The 15,462-nt window shown below is 55.5% G+C and overlaps 1 protein-coding gene across 1 annotated transcript in view; it reads left to right on the forward strand.

Annotated features, from left to right (window-relative positions):
• LOC308567032 ((E2-independent) E3 ubiquitin-conjugating enzyme FATS) overlaps positions 1-15,462 on the forward strand; it is a gene marked incomplete at its 5' end in the record, with an annotated part of 106,283 nt that overhangs the window by 73,625 nt on the left and 17,196 nt on the right. Inside the window, one exon of the mRNA XM_081158165.1 lies at positions 5,384-6,491. Within this exon, the coding sequence (XP_081014291.1) occupies positions 5,384-6,491 (1,108 nt within the window). The remainder of the gene's footprint in view (positions 1-5,383; positions 6,492-15,462) is intronic.

A 15,462-nucleotide genomic window follows, 5' to 3' on the forward strand; every position in this document is an offset into this window, starting at 1 on the left:
GTTTCTAGCTTCTAGACTAGTCAGCAAAACTCAGGCGACCATGCAACGCGCTCGCCGGCCTCCGGCGACGGGTCCGGGTGTTAGTTTGCTCAGGCAGACGCTGAACTAACACAGCAGGAGGCCATGAAGCGGGGACTGAGGCCCGTCGCGTCCCGCGCGCAGTGTTTGTCTAACGCTCCTTTCCTAGTCTTCGCGGAGGGTCTGCGAACTTGCCCGAGGGAGGGGACAGAGACTGCATCTCGGTTTCACACCAAAGCCAGGCTGGGGACGAGCAGGATGCCACGGAGCATGTCGGAGGTGGGGGGTAGTTTGAAATCACGCAGCTGGTCCAGGTTGTTAGAACTGCAGAAAGTGTCAGTGGCCTCAAATTGGGAAGAAAAGAAAAGGTCAGGTTTGTAAGATGAAACGTTTCTGAGTCTGGAGAACAGAGAACTCTGGGCACAGTGGTGAATGGTGCCCGTGGCTCCCACGCCAGGCTCTGTCTGACTGGCTCATGTCATCCTTCCCACAGCCCTGGGGGGAGGGAGGGATGGTCTTTGTGCCCATTTTGCAGATGAGAAAACTAAAGCTCAGGCACCTTCAGGAACCGACTTGCCCCAAGTCTCGCAGCTCGTAAGCCGGCTGGCTCTGGAGCTCCTGTCCCTGCCTCGCTCTGAAGGGCTGGCGTAGGGGAGGCTCGTATTGGTTAAGGGAATTTTTAAAATGGACTTTCCTGCCTGGAGGAGGTGTCGGAGACGGCACAGTTTACAAGGCACCTGTCGTCTTTCACAGGTGGGTATTCTGCAGCCAACTCTCGTCATTTTGAGTGAGGGTGGAATTAGGCAAATCACGCTCTCTAACAGATTAGAGTAGCAAGGGTATCCGTAAAACATGATTTTCCTCCCAAAATGCTTGTCTGAGGTTTTATCCTTTGACTTAGCTCTGCGTCTAGTAAAACCCGACATTTCCCTCCGAGACCCAGCCCTGAAATCCCCCCCCCCCCCCCCCCCCCCCCCCCGCGCTGGAGAAAGGACGCTGTCCTGGGTCCTGAGGTTCCGTGGCCCGCCCGTAAGGCCCTCTCCGTGCGCAGCGCCGAGCCCACGGGCTGAGATGGAAAGACGCGTGGGCGTAATTAACTCGTCCCCGGGCTCAGGAGCAGGGACCTGGTCGCAAGGACGGAATGAAGACAGAGGGTCACGAAGTACCTGCCCGGGGGGGACAGTGCCCAGGTCGATGGCCGCTCTTTAAGGAAGACGCCACCTGAAGGTCTCTCCTACCTGGTTTCCATATCGAGCGGGCAAATTGCAGCCTGTTCCTGTTGATGATAAATTAATCAGTGTGGCCCTTCACAGTACAGATTTGGGGGCCGTGGGCCTGGATCTCTGTAACACACACACACACACACTCACACCTGACCTGTGACTCAGCTGGATGACTCCCAGAAATCACACCGTCTGTACATCCGCTTTGGAATGACCCTGATCAGCGGATCTGGTCATAGCAGTCGTGGGACTTTCCGGTTTCCCTCCTCCCTCTGAGCTGCCGAAGCCTGTCCCTGTGTGTCCGTCAGATGACGCACACCCCCAGCAGGTGTCCTCCCATCGCACTGGCCGTAATCCCGCCTCCTTCCCGGAGTCGGCCCAAGATCGCTTTTTCTTCCCAAAAATCTGTCGAAGCTGCAGAAGCGACGGGCGGGAGCTTCCTCGGCCGAGCGATGGTTTAAAAAGAAGGACATACGGCCCGAGTTTTCTTCTTTCAAAACATGATGTTTAAACTTCCTTATAACAAAGGCCATGGCAACTCTGTGTAGACGCTTAGGAAAACGCAGAAATGTGTAAATAGGGGAGCATTCGTACCTACTTATCCCCTTAGCTCGGGCGCGCACCCTTTCCCGTGACTGTGGCACCCACGGCCCTTCTGGCTGTTTGATCGTATAGATAACCTTCGTCGCAGGCACGTCCCGGTGCCGTTTAAACTCAGCAATCTTTTTATTGTAATTTCTGCAGAAGGTGACGATGCATCTCTGCCGGCCGTGGTCGACCCGCCATTCCCCTTTCGAAAAGCGTTTCCATTCTTGCCGGCGTGCCGCGGTTTTACGTTACACTGCAGCCAACCCCCTGGTTTCTAGTAAATTCTGGAAAGACGGAAGTTTCTGGGTGGGGAGGGAGGAAATCTCCAGTTTCCCCATTGGTCCTAAACCCTCCTCTCCTACTGCTACAGACCAGAGTGAACGCGTGTGTTTGGAGACACTCTCGCCGTCGGGATGAGAGGCCACAGGCTGCGGGATGACCCCGGGGTGCGCGGGAGTCCACAGGCTTGCAGCTGGCAGGGGGGGGGGTGGCCACGGTGTACGTGGGGAGAGGGGCCGCAGGCTCCGCCCGGCAAGGGGAGCTGTGGGTTGCAGAGCGGCTGTGGAAAGGGAGGGAATTGTCCCCCGAGGAAACACATAGATGTCAGAGCTTATAGATTCGATTAGGTGCTTACCCACTGGAGAAATAAACTGCTACAGAAACGGAAGGGCCCTCACTCCGGTGGCTCAGGACCGCTGTCCCCGACGGTCGGCTGCTATCTATTCCTACGTCGGCTTATGAAACGGCGCCCTTCTTCGTAATAAGCCTGAGGCACACATAGAAAGTTAGGAACAGTCAATAGAGTGTATTAAGCTAGGAGAGCTGTTGCCAGCTCTGCAGAATCACGTCTGAGACATTGAAAAGGAATCTGTATCTTCAAGAGGCATTTATGAGAAAATGGGCCCGCGTGGGTGTGTGGCGCCGGCCGGGAACGGGGGGAATTTACCAGCCAAGCAAGAAGCCACATCCAACGCTTCGTTTGACCTCTCTCTGACCTTGAGCATCCTACTCTAAATACAAGATTATTTTCTTCCTTTTGAGCTAAACCTTCCAATCAGTTCATTTTATTTCAGATGAAAGGTATCTTTTTTCAAAGCCATGTTCAGTTAGCCCAGTATAAAGGACAGATGGGATAACACACCAGAATCCCTTAATTGGGGAAGATATTTGATGTAAAGGGTGTGATTGCCTTTTATGGGAAATCTGCCTTGTTTTAAAAGCAGCAGCCTGACTTAGGGACATCAAACATCCCCTCTGTCACATCTCTTTCTTGGTTTCCCAGCCCCGTAAGAACAACTGGACACAAAGTGATGTGTTAGAGTCTGCTATGGGCTACACTGTGTCCCCCAAAATTTATACATTGAAATCTTAACCCCCCAGGACCTCAGAATGTGACCGTATGTGGAGATGGTAATTAAGGTTAAATGAGGTCACCAGGGTGGGTCGTGATCCAGTGTGACTGGTGTCCCTATAAGAAGAGATTAGGACACAGATACGCACAGAGGAAGAGCAGTGAGGACCAAGGGAAAGGACGGCCGTCGACCAGCCTCGAGAAGACGACTCAGGAGGAACGGACCCTGCCGACACCTTGACCTTGGCCTTCCGGCCTCCGGAATTGTGGGAAATGGGTTCTGCTGCTTACAGCACCCAGCCCGTGGCTCCTTGTTACTGCAGCCCTAGCAGACGCGCTGGCCGCCGAGAGGCCGGACCTGCTCTCGAGTTATCTCCTGGTCTCGGTGAGAAAACAGGGTTTGGGCAATAGAACTTCCCAGACAAGAGCAGCAAAGGATGCGGCGTTTTCTTCCTACTTCCCCTCAGTTTGTTGGTTGGGCCTTTTGTCAGGGCCGAGTCTACACACCTGAAAAATCACAGGATTTTACCTGCTAAATCCGTCCTGGTCACTCGGTACCTGCCTGCGGTTATCTCCCGTCTGCTCGCTCCAGGAGGCCGGGAAGTTGCCTCAGCACAGAGCCCGGCACATAGCAGGTGCTCAATAAGCAACCGCCTGATGAATGAATAAAGAAGCGGTTCGATCGTGACCCTGTGTTACGAATAACAGGATTCACGTCTAAAAAGGTTCCATCCATTCTATTTCCACATCAACAGAATGTCAGGGCATCGGGTGTGTCGTGGGTTATTTTCCATTTAGACGATTGAAATCAACCCAAATGCCCGCATTACACATTCCAGCGAGCGCTGGCGGATGCCTGATGTAACAGCCCTTCGTTCCCGCGCGGGCCGGGCTGCCAGACACCGCGGGCCTCTGCCGGCTCTCAGGGCGCCGCACCCGGGGCTCCGCCGCGTGCTCAGGCTGGGAGAGGGTCTTCCACACCATGGTCATTTTTCATCTCCACCTCGACTTCCCTGCGAGGTAGAAAAGGCGAATCGATTTCCTCTGGGGCTGGGCTTCCGTCGGCATTTCTCCCCCGAGAGCAGTGCCGCGCTCAGCAGCTCCGCAGCTTCAGATAAACTCAAACTCACGCCCGTCGGGATTGCCCTTCCCTTCCCTGCTCACCTCTGACGGCGTCCGAGTCACAGTGGCACCTGCCAGGCCCAGCGGCGGCTGCCGGTGTCATTTTGGATCCTGTGTGGCTCCATGCAGGGCTTGTTTTAGGCCCTAGAATCATGGACGTCCAGGTGGGGGCTTGGGACCCTGCGCGCGGAGCGGAGCGAGGGCTGGGTCTGTCCGGTCTCCGTGCAGTTTCGGCAACGCTTCCCCCAGGCACACAGTGACGACAGCAAGGGCTCGAGAGGCCCTCCTCCTGTCCCAGCCTGGTTGGCACGGTGTTAAAAACCTGAGCTCATGTTTTAGGGACACTGGCGATTGTTAGAGCACATGAGACATGAGACCCCCCGGTCCTCGGATGGACAGAAACCCTGCATATGCAGCTGGACATTGAAATGCAGCAAAACTGCACCTGTGTTGGTCCAAACCCATCCACCCCATTCCGAGAGGTGATTATCGGGGCCACTGTGTCAGTCTGGGCCGGTGTCAAGCTTGAGCCTTTGACAACCATTGTTTTGCTCTCTCAGATCTGACCCTGTGACACCAGCCATGGGGAGGGACTGGATTCCGTCTAAGCCATCGAAGGGAGCTGGGGACGGAGGCCGGGGGGGATTTCCCCACACTCGCACCTGCTCATGGAGGGATGCCGCCTCGTCTCCAGCCAATTCATCTCCACGTGAACCTGTGCCCCGAACCCCAAGTGTCCTCCAGAAATCTGCCCTCCCTCCCCGTGAGGCCGGGAGCCTGCACCGGGTGCTCCTGGGCCTGGGGGAGGTGATTACAGAAATCCCTGCTCCCCTCCCACAAACACCGTTAAATAAGCCAAGAGCAGACACCCAGCCGAGAAGACCGATTCCCGTCAGAGGGATGCTTCCCGCATGGCAATCAGCCCACGCAGATCTGGGCAGGTGCTCGGGGCTGGTGTTGGGCGTGGGGTAAAAGGCTGAGACGAGCGCTGGGCACAGCACCCTGAGGGCCCTCGAAGGAGGGTGTGCCGACCGCGCTACAATTGGCTGCGTGAGTAATTGTGATCTTTTTCCATTTGCAGGACGCTCTGGCTTCACAAAACACGAAAATGATTTCATCCTTAGTGATTTCGCAGCTGATCAACGAGAATAGGCCGAAGGAAAACAGTGCCACCGTGCGGGGGCTGTGCGCCGACCCTCGGCCTCCCACGTGGCCCCTGAAGCGGTCTCTGGCCAGCCGCAGTGGAGTCTCCATTGACAGGGCCTTTGCGTTCCTCCCCGGCCAGCTGGGACTTCAGACGCCGGCCGGGGTGCGAGGACCCGAGACTGAGCTGGCCCCCAAAGAGGAGAAGCCGTGCGGCAGCCCCCAAAAGGGGTTTGCGTCCATCACCATCACGGCCAGGCGCGTGGGCCCCCCGGCCAGCACCCTGGTGTGGGGAACCGTGGGGGACCCGCCGTGCACCCAGTGCAGGTCCCAGGCCCCTCTGCTCAGGGGCCCCTCTGCTCTGGCCAGCGGTGCTGATCCGTGTCGGCACCGTGGACCTTTCGCCTGCGCAGAATCCTCCAGAAATGGCTCCGTGATGAGGCTGAAGTTCCCGGAGGCCGACGCACGGCTGTGTGAGGGACACCAGTACTGGGTCACCAGCGTAGACCACGGACAGGACAAGCTCTCCCCAGGCGCCCCCCCGTCGGGAAAGAGCCCGCTGCTGTTCAGCTCCTGCATCCACCTCAGGGTGTCTCGGCGGTGTCCAAATGCCATCTACTACCTAGACAGGTCCCTCGCCGTCCCTATGGAGCCGACTCAGCTGGCCCGCCCCAAAGTGCACAGATCGGTCCTGTCGCTCAACCTAAATTGCAGTTCACACAGATTGACACCAGATGGGGCAGACGGCACAGCCAACGGAGGGCCAATCAGCGGCGCCCCAAAGCCCCAGCTCACCGAGGGGGGCGCTGGCCTCCTGGGCCCGCGCTGGGCCCAGGCCGTGCACCCATCCCTGGAGCAGGTGCATTTGGGGACTGGCACGTGTCCTTGGAGTGGCTCCCCTCCCTTGGAAAATACAGAACTCGCAGACGTAGGGACGCGGCAGATCACTGTCAGGAAAGGGAAGGGGGACCGCACAACTGGCTGCCACTCCAGCGCTCACGCCAACCAACTGTCCATTCACATTCCCGGCTGGAGCTACAGGGCAGGTGAGTGAGGGTCCCATCCCCGGGGCGGGGCCACGGCACAGACCCCTCCCTGTGGGTCAGGGGCTCAGTGTGACCACCAGGCCGGGTGGACAGCGAGTTTCTTCTCCGTCGCTCACTCCAAGGAGCCGTTCTTCGCGGGGCTGCCACACCTGCTGGGCTCCGAGGCCGCGATGGGCAGCTCGGCGCGGGGTCTGCGCTGGATGCGTTTCCTTAGAGGAGGCTCCTGTGGGTTAGGAGAGACCGTCCCTCCCAGCTCTGTTTCCAACAGAGCTTCCAGGCCGTGTGCAGTGAGTAGGAAACTATGGCCCCAAGTCACGTAAGTGTTAGTGTTGGCCTGTGTTGTTCCAGAGCAGGGCGAGGAGAACAGGGTGCCGCCCACCTCCAGAGGGTTTGTCTCTCTGCTCCCAGTGTCTGCACATCTGGAGGTGCCCGAGTGCTGCCCCCCCACTGTTCCATCAGATCGTTGATACTTGTGGATTGGCTCCGAGAGAGAGAGAGAGAGAGAGAGAGAGAGAGAGAGAGAGAGAGAAAGTGTGTGCGTGAGTGTGTGCACATGGTAATTACAGGACATTTTCAAGAGGAAGCGAATCTGGGGCCTCTCCATGCCGGACAGCAGCAGAGTTTTCGGTTTCCTTGGCCACGTTTCCTGGGGCTGCAGTTTCCGTGTCACCGGGGCAGGCAGAGTCCCCAGGGCCGGCTGGGCGCCCTCGGCTCTCTGGGAGGTTGGGGAGGAAATGAGGCCTTAGCTGGAGGCCTGAGCTCTTTCTCTCTCGGTGCAAACTTCCGACGTTCTGCTTTCCTCTGCCTGAGACTCTGGTGTATGAATGAGCGACGTTCCACTTGGGGGAAATATTTAAAGATAATAGTAGTAAAATCGAAAACGCAGCGTGCGCGTGGTAATTTTACGGTGCCATTTCCATCCATTAACGCTTTGTTAATTAACAAAAATAACTGTGAAACATTTTGAAGCTGTAATCTGTGTAGAAACATTAAAGGGTGTAATTAATATGACAAGTGTGTGTCTGATGAAGGCTCAGAGATTCTGAGGCTGCAACGGGCTCCCAGGCGGGCCTCGCTGTCGATGCCTGAGCCGGAGCGGGCGCAGCCAGGACGGGCCCCCCCCCCGTCAGGGGGTCAGGGGATGGCTGAGGCCTGCGCTTCCTGTGCCTTGTTGGGGAAGGTTCCGGAAACGCATGACCTGCAGGCTGTGCCAAGGGCAGGCTGGATGGGCTCGGAGCACAGCCTTGCCGTATGTCTCGTGCTCTGGGTTTATGGCACTTTCACAAAAGGAGCTTTAAAAGTCACCAGGGGTTTGGCCCGTGACTGACGTGATGCCTCTGTGACCGACTTTCTTAGGCTCTGAGTTTGTTGCGCACCCCTCAGCCGACCCCCCGGAAGAGCTCTCTGTCCTGGGTCCACACGGGCGCCTTTCAGTGGCTCGGAGTCCTTGGCCTTGATCGGCCCTCGGGGGGGAGAGCTCCACGGAGGCCAGGCCACCTTTTCTTTGAGCTGCTGATCTGATCGGTTCTTGCCCAGCGCAGCGATGGGGGCCAAGCCGCACGAACCCTTCGAGATGTCTCCTCCTCTGGGTGACTGGACGGGGGGTGGCCTGCGTGTTCTCAAAGGGCCCTTTGAGCTTGGAGGGATTTCTGCTCTATTTGCCTGAAGGGAAATGTGTGAGGGAAAGAGGTTCCGTGTGACTCCCTCGGTCCTGAAGTTCAAAGCCCCAGGTCCTTGGGCTCACTCGCCGTTTGGGATACAGGCCTCAGATACAAGGTGGGGCAAAAGGAGGTTGTTTGTATGGAAAATAATGTAATCAGTAATAAATGACGCTACAAGAATAAACTCCCTTTCACGTCTCACAGCTGTAAACCTACTTTTGCCCACCCCTGTACACACAAATGTTTGTGTACACGCACGCACACTCGCACATACATGCACACACACACGTGCGCGCACACACACACACACACACCCCTGTACTTCCGTGCTCCCTCCTTCAGCACTAATTTGCAGTGGAGCGTGTTCTTCCCGGGCACAGGACAGCCCTTCGCGTCCGCGCTGTAGAATTCTGGCCTGACGTGTCTAAGCTCGGCGCACGCCCTCTAACTCCGGTGCCCATCCCAGTGTAATCCACGTGACACTTCAGGGGCCGGCTCACCCACCTTCCGTCTTGACAAAGCCTTTTAGCCCGAATGCAGGTGGTTTCCGACGGTGGCAACGCTCGTCGAAACTCGAGAGCTGCTGCGTTTTTCTGTCGGAAACGGGCCCCTTGCCTGCGGCGGTCTTGACCGCTCCCCGTGGCTGCCCGAGTTGGTGTCGGCCCCCAGACTTGTTACCAGCCCGATTCCTCTCGTCGGAAGGACTTTCACATGCCGCCGGGCAGATCTTCCCAGCCCACCTACTGACGCCCAGCGCAGTGAGGGCAGCCTGGGCCGCTCTCTGAGGGGACAGGCCAGTTTGCGTTCTGGCCGGGAGCTCGTCAGACAGAAAGTCCGCACGCCTTGTTCCTGGATGCGTCCCCGGGACATGCTCCCAGGGAGGTTGCTGGGTTAGGGGACAAGGGAGACCTACAGACGGTCTGTGTCGTCGGACTGGCAGGGTCTCCTGGGTGCTAACCGGCCCGGGGAACCCGTTCTCCTCTGGGGGGTCAGGGCTTAGGAGCCAGCTGGCTCCCTCTTTGCTCGTCCCCTCGGGCCCTGTATGTTTACTCCGGACGCCCCGCGGTCAGTCAGTGTCGTGCCGGCACCTGCTGGGTGCGCGTGGCACAGGCCTCCGCGCCCACCGGAAGGAGGAATTTCACCATCTTACTGCCACTGTCGCCACCTTCGCCATCACCATCCCGTCGATGACATACGCTGTGAAAACCCAACGTGCCGAACCCTGGCCTGCGCCCAGTGGATCCATTACTTCCAGGCATTCAAACCATCCTGTGGACGGAGTATCGTTAACCCTGCTTCATAGGAAAGACAGACGAGGCCTGAAGATCAAAGGATCTGACCACGTCCATGTGGCCGTCGAGTGGTTAATACCTCAGTGCGTTTTCTTCCATCCTCTTTCTACGCACGCCGATTTCTTTTTAAATAGTCGAGACCCAGCTGCATATGTAATTTCCCTCTGGGCCTCGGCCACTTGGCACCAGATCATAAATATTTCCTGATATTAACAGTACTTTGCAGAGATAACTTTTACTGACTACGGAGCGATGTGCTTTATAAACATATCAAAGCTTAACTGTCTCTTCATCCTTGGTCCTTAGAGTTGTTACTAAGTTTCCACTTTCCGGGCCGGCAGTGACGGGAAGACTCGGCGCGTGAGGCTTTTCCGCACGCTGGTTATTTCCTTTTCAAAAACATCCTTGAAGCGCAATGTTTCGACCTGAGAGCTTTGGCCCTTTGAAGGTTCTTGACGCACAGTCTCGAATCAGACTCCCGGGGAAGCCTCGGCGGAGACCCTCCCTAAGCGTGCTGGGCCACGATGGGGTGTCAGTGAGGAAACCGCTGCAGATCTCCGGGTGAAAACACTGCTTGGTTACGTCTGAGCTGGCGTCTGATTGCTCGTAGGGGAGAAAGTCCTGCTTTACGGTTCCTATTTCCCACCGTGACCTTGGCCATGGCGGACAAAGGCGTCCCCACCCCTCTGTACCCTTCCCCCTCTGGGCCTCCGCAGTGTCAGCATTTGGGGCCAGGCGCTTTTCTGTTGAGCGCGTGGGATGAGTGGCGCCCTGACCCTGCCCCCAGATGCCGATAGCCCCCCCTCCCAGCTTGGGAGACGCAGATGTCTCCAGACGTGAGCTGGGTGGGGGAGACGGCAAAATCAGACTTGGCTGAGAACCGCTGGCCCGCGCCGCGCCCAGAGCTCCTCACGGCACCCTGGCGGGGACCACCCCGCTCGGCGGTCCTCCCTGCTCATGGCTCGCTGACCGCTCCGTGCAGCCTCCCAGCCTCTCTCTCAAGTACCGACTCCCGGCAGCGTTATGGCCTTTTAATGTGATGTGTCTGCTGTGTCATCAGGGTCATTTTCTCCTGTAGACATCATGGTCGCTGAGGTCAGGATCCACGCCCGGTTCATTGGCACTGGCCTCTCCGCACCCAGGCAGGAGCCAGGGGCACAGGGTGCTGGCTCGGGGCCTGGGTGCCAGGTGGAGGGCGGGGCATTCTGATGACCCAACAAAGGTTCGCTGATGTCAGGGCCACTCCACAGCTCGCTGTCCTTTTCTCAAACCACCTCCCCCCGAGGCCACATCTGAAACCCCTCTGGCTGGGAGAGGGAGGGAGCCATGTAACAGTCCCGTCCAGAGGTAGGTGGAGGAAAGTCAAGTCGGGACGGAAGCATCCCCACGTGGTGTTAAAGCTGAGGGGGAAGGAGTCTCAAAATGTTTTTCTCTAAGAACACAGTTAAAATAATCTAGTGTCATGGGACCACTGGGTTACCCTTCAGAGGGTCAGATTTAATGCCTAAAACCAGAACGTGGGAAGAATGTCACGAGAATATCTTGAAGGTGTTTTTGTCTGTTTCACTCTTGGTCGAGCTGGACGAGACGGTGTCCCTTCCCCCGTGACCCTGAGTGAGCTGCCCGGTCACGGCCCGGAGCCTCGCGGCCCCCGGAGGCTGCTCGCGTCGGCCGCCCGGCTGTCCCTGGGGAGAAACAGGCTTTTCCCTTCTTTCTGGGCAACTCCCTCCGTTGCATGAGTGGGTCACGTCTCCGCGGCTGTCTAGGGCACAGTCCTTTCCACAAAGACTGATTTTGCGGGGAAGTGACAGGACAAAGGAAAGCAGGTTGGGCACCCGAGGTCGGCAGAGCCGGTGGGTAACAAGTGAAAGGAAACTCGTGGTAGAGAAGAGCCGGTCACTGTTACGCTGGGTCCTCGGGTGCCATAGGGTCCAGGCTGACAGGGTCTCAGGCCGTCTCCGGCGATCGACCTCTGTCCTTGCCCGTAGAGGAGAGAGCGGGGAACCTCTGTAAATGTGCGTCCTGCTTTTAGGGCAGAGAGCTTTCCTTCTATCTGCTTCCTCTCGGTTACTTTCACCTCAAAATAATCCTTACCCCAGGTGTCCCCCGGGAGCCACATCCCCCCAGTGGGGCCCCTGATCTAGACTAGGAACCAGTGATTGGTACCACGCTAACCAAGCTGCAGGCTTTCCTCAGGTTTCACCGGTTTTTCCACTAATGTCCCTTTTCTGTTCCAGGGCCCCGTCCAGGACTCCGCGTTGCACTCAGTCGTCATGTCTGTCTGTGGTAATTTCTGACGTTCAGATGTCAATTTTTTTTTTTTAATATATCTTTATTGATTTCAAAGAGAGGAAAGGAGAGGGAGAGAGAGAGATAGAAACATCAATGATGAGAGAGTCATGGATTGAGCCCGCAACCCGGGCATGTGCCCTGACCGGGAACCGAACCCCGATCGCCTGGATCCCAGGTCGACGCTCAACTGCTGAGCCAGGCCCGGCCGGGCCGGATGTCGGTCGTAATTCCCTGCCCTTGCTCGCCCTGGCGGGCTTAGGCCGGCCGGCCCCGGCTTGCTTTCCTCTCCAGCGCCTCCCTGACGGCCGTCGCCCCTCTGGGTGGATTTCCTTGGAGGGCGTAGGTCCCGGGACCCGTGTGTCCCGAATGGTCTGCCAGTTGTCCGCCGACGGCTGCGGGGCCAGCGTCCCTCTGCTGGTTGAAAACGCCAATCGCGTATCGAGCTGCTGTTTCAACAGGGATTTCCCTCATTTATGCGGTTGTTTTGTTCTAGAAAATATCACTCCTCTTGAGTATTATGTGACTCACAAAAACTGCTCTGTTCCTGTCTATGGACTTGAAAGATGGAGAATATTTCAGATGCTAAGTGTGAACCGTTGGTCGTTGGTCGTAGCTCATTAATTACAGCGGGAGTCAGGCGGCGGGAGACCGGCTGCCATAATACCTTTTCAAATTTGGGTTATTTTATTTTTAAAATGCCCCCTCAGTGTAAGCCCTGCCTCTCTGAACCGGGGTGCTCCAGGGATCGCATACGCACAGTGCAGTGTTTGTCCTTCTGTGACCATTCGTTCTGCGCTGGGTCCGGGCGCGTCCCTGCTGGAGCCGCCGGGAAGCGCCTGCCTCGGGGCTGAGTGGCGGGCGCTGTGCTGCACGCGGACCCCACTCGCGAGCCCGCTCACTGCCCGCGGAGACTCGGGCTTCCACGTCCCGGCGCGCGTGAATTATGCCGCTGTGAACACAGGTGTACAAATGTGTGCCTGAGTCTCTGCTTTCAATCCCTTGGGCACAGGCCCCGAAGTGGAGCTGCTGGGTCACGTGGGAATCCTGTGTTTGGTTTCCTGAGAACCCACCTTTCCACGTCCCACAGCGGCGGTGCCATTTCGCATTCCCACTAGCAACGCACCAGCTCTCCGATTTCTCCACATCCGCGCTTGCACTTGCTATTTTCTGATTTTCTGATAACAGCCATTGCAATGCGTGCGCAGTAGTCTCTCCCTCGGGTTTTGACGTGCGTTTTCCTGATGATTCCCTGGTGACCCTGAGCATCTCTCCAGGTGCTTATTGGCCATTTGTACGCGTCCTTGGAGAAATGTCTGTTCACGTCCTTTGCCCACTTTTTATTCAGATTATTCCATTGTTTCTGTTCCTAATTTGATGAGAGCTTTTTATTTTGCATGGATGTTGAATACAAACATACTTTTTGAGGTAATAATAGGATTTTTCCCCTTTATTTGGTAAACATAGGGAATTACATCGATTTTCACATATTTCTAGGTTAAACTCTAGTTAGTCATGACGCATTATACCTTTAAAAGATAAATATATTGATGGATTTCATTTGCTAATATTTTGGGGGGTTTTAAAATTATATTCTTAAGGAATATTGGTATGTCGTTTGCTTTTGTGAATTCAATACCTTTCATTGTGATGTGACTTGTCAGGGTTTCTGCTACTTCTTGAATCTGGTAATATGTGTGTCTCAAGAAAGTTTTCATTTCATCAACGATGTTGAAATTATTGCTATGTAGTTGTTTATAATGTATTTTTATTATCCTAGGACCTGTAGAAACCACTCCTCATTTATTCCTGATACCCGAATCTTGTGTGTACTCCACCAGTATCACCTTGTTTTCATGGCATCTTCATAATAAGCTCCAACACCTGAAACGACCAGATGACAATCACTCCCCTTTCTTGGCAAAGTTACATTAGTTATTCTTAGACATTTATTTTAACTGGAAAATTTAGACCATTTACACTTACTTGAATATTGACATATATGGGTTTGTTTATAGCAAGTTACCTGGGCTTTCTGTCTGCCCCCCGCCCCCTTGTATCTCTTTAATGGCCTTGTGTTGAATGAATTTTTTATTTTTTGCAGTCTATTTTCTTTTCTCTGCTACTTGGAAGCTATACTCTCTGTTTCTATTACTTCAGGGATTGGCTAGAAATAGTAACATGGGGGCTTCACAAAGCCAAGAAGTTAATCAATATGTTTAAATCATCTTTCAAACAACTTAGAATCTTAGGACACTTTAACTTTCCAACAGCTCCGGCCTAGATACAACACTGCTGCTCTGTTTCTGTGCCTCCTACAACTCCAATGTTACTTTTTATAAAAAATGTATCTTTATTATTGGAAATATAACAGATACCTCCCTTGTCTTTCCCATCCCCCCCAGGCCTTCACCGCACTATTGCCTGTGTCCGTGGCTTATGCACTAAGTTCTCTGGTTGATCCCTTCCCGCCCCGCCCCTTCCCTCCGAGGGTCCTCGGTTCACTGTTACTTTTACACGTTTAATTACCTCATGTTTACCATCGCCCGGGCTTCCCTTTCCTTGGTGCCTGTCCGTCAGATCTTTGCGGCTGATGTCAATTTTCACCTCCCTAAAATAAGCATTTCAGATGTCCCTTCGGTGCTGCGTCAAGACAGAGAGACCAAGGGCTTCAGGTCACACTGGGGCCATTGCAAAGCCCTCCAGGGCTGCCCGGCGAAGGGATAGTACCTGTGCCAGTGGGTAGGAAACCTGTGTGTGTGGAGCTGATGCGAGCATCTTACTCTGAAGATGGACTCCTGTTTCCTTTGGATGCCCTGGTAGAAACGCATCAACGGCGACACATCACAAACCAAGTGCTCCTATTTTCAGACAACCTCGCCTGGACTAAAATATCACCGAGCTTTCCAGGCTCAGCTCCCCGATGGAATGAGCGTCCTGCTTTTCTCCCGAGCCCCGACCAAGCCGACACACGGGCACCGGGTCCAGGATCCGCAGAGAAAGGCCTGGAAGAGGGTCTCGGACATGATGCAACTGGAAGCGAATCGTTAATTACGTTATGAAACTTAAGGCACGAAAGCGAGAGTCCGCAGCTGAGTCAGATTAGGCCCTCAGCCGAAAGAAATTAGAGTTTAGGCAACAGGCTGGCAGAGCGCGGACTCCTAAGTGGGCAGCAGCGGGGTTCACGTGGGCCCCGCCGGCTGAGCCCCAGGGCTCCTGGTTTAACGCCGTGTGACTCCCAGCTGTCCCCGCCTCTGCAGGCCTGCCGGCCACGTGTCCGTCCGCCTGGGAGCCAGACTGCTTGTGTAAAGGCTTATTTCACAGCCGCTTCACCGGGGTATAAACCACAGGCCGTGACTGTCTTGCCTGGTGCTGTTTCAGCCAACGACTTCCAGACGGTCACTTTGAAATGTAGCGAATCTGGGAATGTTGCAGGTGGTTGTTACATGTTACCCAGCAAGAGTCCCGCCTGTGGCAGGTGCAGGGAACTTAAAATGAGGGGTCGTGCAAACCAAATACGTTCCTTCACTCCCTTTCTGGCAGAGAAACTGCCCTTTTAGATGCGGATTATTTTTTTTTTCCTGCAAGGAAACGCACACCGGCATCAAACCTCAGACAAGGTCTGACTGTCTTGTTTCCCCCAACGACACGCCAGCCAGGGTTTGCCGTCTGGTCCGCGTGGCCCATGAGGCCGATCCCCGGCTTCCTTCCTGAAAATCGCCCCCACGT

Source organism: Miniopterus schreibersii, assembly GCF_964146895.1.
Source record: "Miniopterus schreibersii genome assembly, chromosome: 14".
In the NCBI taxonomy this organism is placed as follows: Eukaryota; Metazoa; Chordata; class Mammalia; order Chiroptera; family Miniopteridae; genus Miniopterus; species Miniopterus schreibersii.